At 64.3% G+C, this 1,354-nt stretch overlaps 1 protein-coding gene across 1 annotated transcript in view; it reads right to left on the reverse strand.

Moving 5' to 3' along the window:
- Window positions 1–1,354, reverse strand: part of RGS11 (regulator of G-protein signaling 11) — a 9,604-nt gene that overhangs the window by 3,483 nt on the left and 4,767 nt on the right. The window contains exons 6-10 of the mRNA XM_009995517.1: window positions 1,192–1,305; window positions 953–1,068; window positions 409–496; window positions 141–279; window positions 10–69 (exon numbers count right to left, since the gene is read on the reverse strand). Of these exons, the coding sequence (XP_009993819.1) occupies window positions 10–69; window positions 141–279; window positions 409–496; window positions 953–1,068; window positions 1,192–1,305 (517 nt within the window). The remainder of the gene's footprint in view (window positions 1–9; window positions 70–140; window positions 280–408; window positions 497–952; window positions 1,069–1,191; window positions 1,306–1,354) is intronic.

A 1,354-nucleotide genomic window follows, 5' to 3' on the forward strand; every position in this document is an offset into this window, starting at 1 on the left:
GGGGGGGACGATGCCCTCGGCCAGGAGGTTCTTGTAGAGCTCCGACTTGAGGAACCGTGGGTAGGAGTCCTGGGGGGAGCAGGGGGGGTTTGGCTCCCGTCCGACCCTGCCCTGCCCTGCCCAGCCCCGCCCTCGCCCACCTTCTTCATCAGCATGTAAATGTGCATCTGGGCGTCGTCCATCACGTAGCGGTGCGGGGTCTTGATGCCTTCCAGGGTCCTCTCCATGGTCTTGCTGTCGATGTTCACCCAGCGCGTGGCCCCGGGGGCCAGGAACTGCCTGGGGAGTCACAGCTGGTGGGGAGTGCCCGGCCTCAAGGGGAGGGGGAGCCCCCCCAAACCCTAACCCCCCCAAACCTTACCCCCCCGAGCCTTATCCCCCCCAAACCCTGGCCCTGCTGGCACTCACTGGTAGATGGAATCCACGATCTCAGAGATCCGGGACTGCTCCCCATAGCGCAGCTCCTCACACGCCTCCCAGAAGCTCAGGTTCTCAGCTGGGGAGGGGGATGCAGAGAGTTGGATGTGGACATGGTGCTGGGCACCCACCATGGGCAACCTCCATCGTGACTGGGCACAAGGCCCAGCAACACTCCTGGAATGCTGGGGTGTGGGGGGGTTCTAGAGGTGCTGGGATGGGAAGGTGGGTCTGGGGGTGCCAGGACAAGTTGGTCAGGATGTGGCAGTGGGTTTGGGGTGGCAGAATGGGGTGATGGGTTGGGGGGCTGCTAGGATAGGGTAATGGCAGGGTGTTGCTGGGATGGGGCAGTGGATTTAAGTGGTGCTGGGACAGGTTGGTGAGCCTGGGGGTGCTGGGAGGCAGCAGTGATTTAGGGTTGCTGGGGTGGTGGGTCTGGGGGATGGTGTGTCAGTGGGTACCAGGATGTGTGTGTGGCGGGGTGGGTTTGGACATGCTGGGATGGGGTGGGTTTGGCATGAGGGGGGTACCTCACCACTGAACTCCTTCTTGAGGAACTCGAGGAGATGCACCCGGCCCAGGGGGTCAGTGATGAGCTCGCTGAAGTTGAAGCTCCAGCGCTCCACGCGCGGCTTGGTGGGGGTCAGCACCCTGGGGGTGACAACAGCACCAGGGCTGGCAGCAGGCACCCAGGGCTGCCTGCACCACCCTGCACCCCGTCCTGTGGGTTGGGGTGTTGGGGGGAGGGCCCAGCAGGCCCCTGCGGGCTCTTACGTGGGGGCGTTCATGGCCCAGTAGGTGGTGTCATCTGTGAGCCAGGGGTTGCTGGGCAGGCAGCCGGACATGATGGGGTCGTGGGGCACGTACTGCTCGTTGAACTTCAGGTACCTGCCAGGAGCAGCAGCTGGAGGTGGCCAGAGCCACTGTCCCACCACTG

The sequence above is a fragment of the Chaetura pelagica genome, unplaced genomic scaffold (genome assembly GCF_000747805.2).
Source record: "Chaetura pelagica isolate M959 unplaced genomic scaffold, ChaPel_1.0 scaffold124, whole genome shotgun sequence".
In the NCBI taxonomy this organism is placed as follows: domain Eukaryota; kingdom Metazoa; phylum Chordata; class Aves; order Apodiformes; family Apodidae; genus Chaetura; species Chaetura pelagica.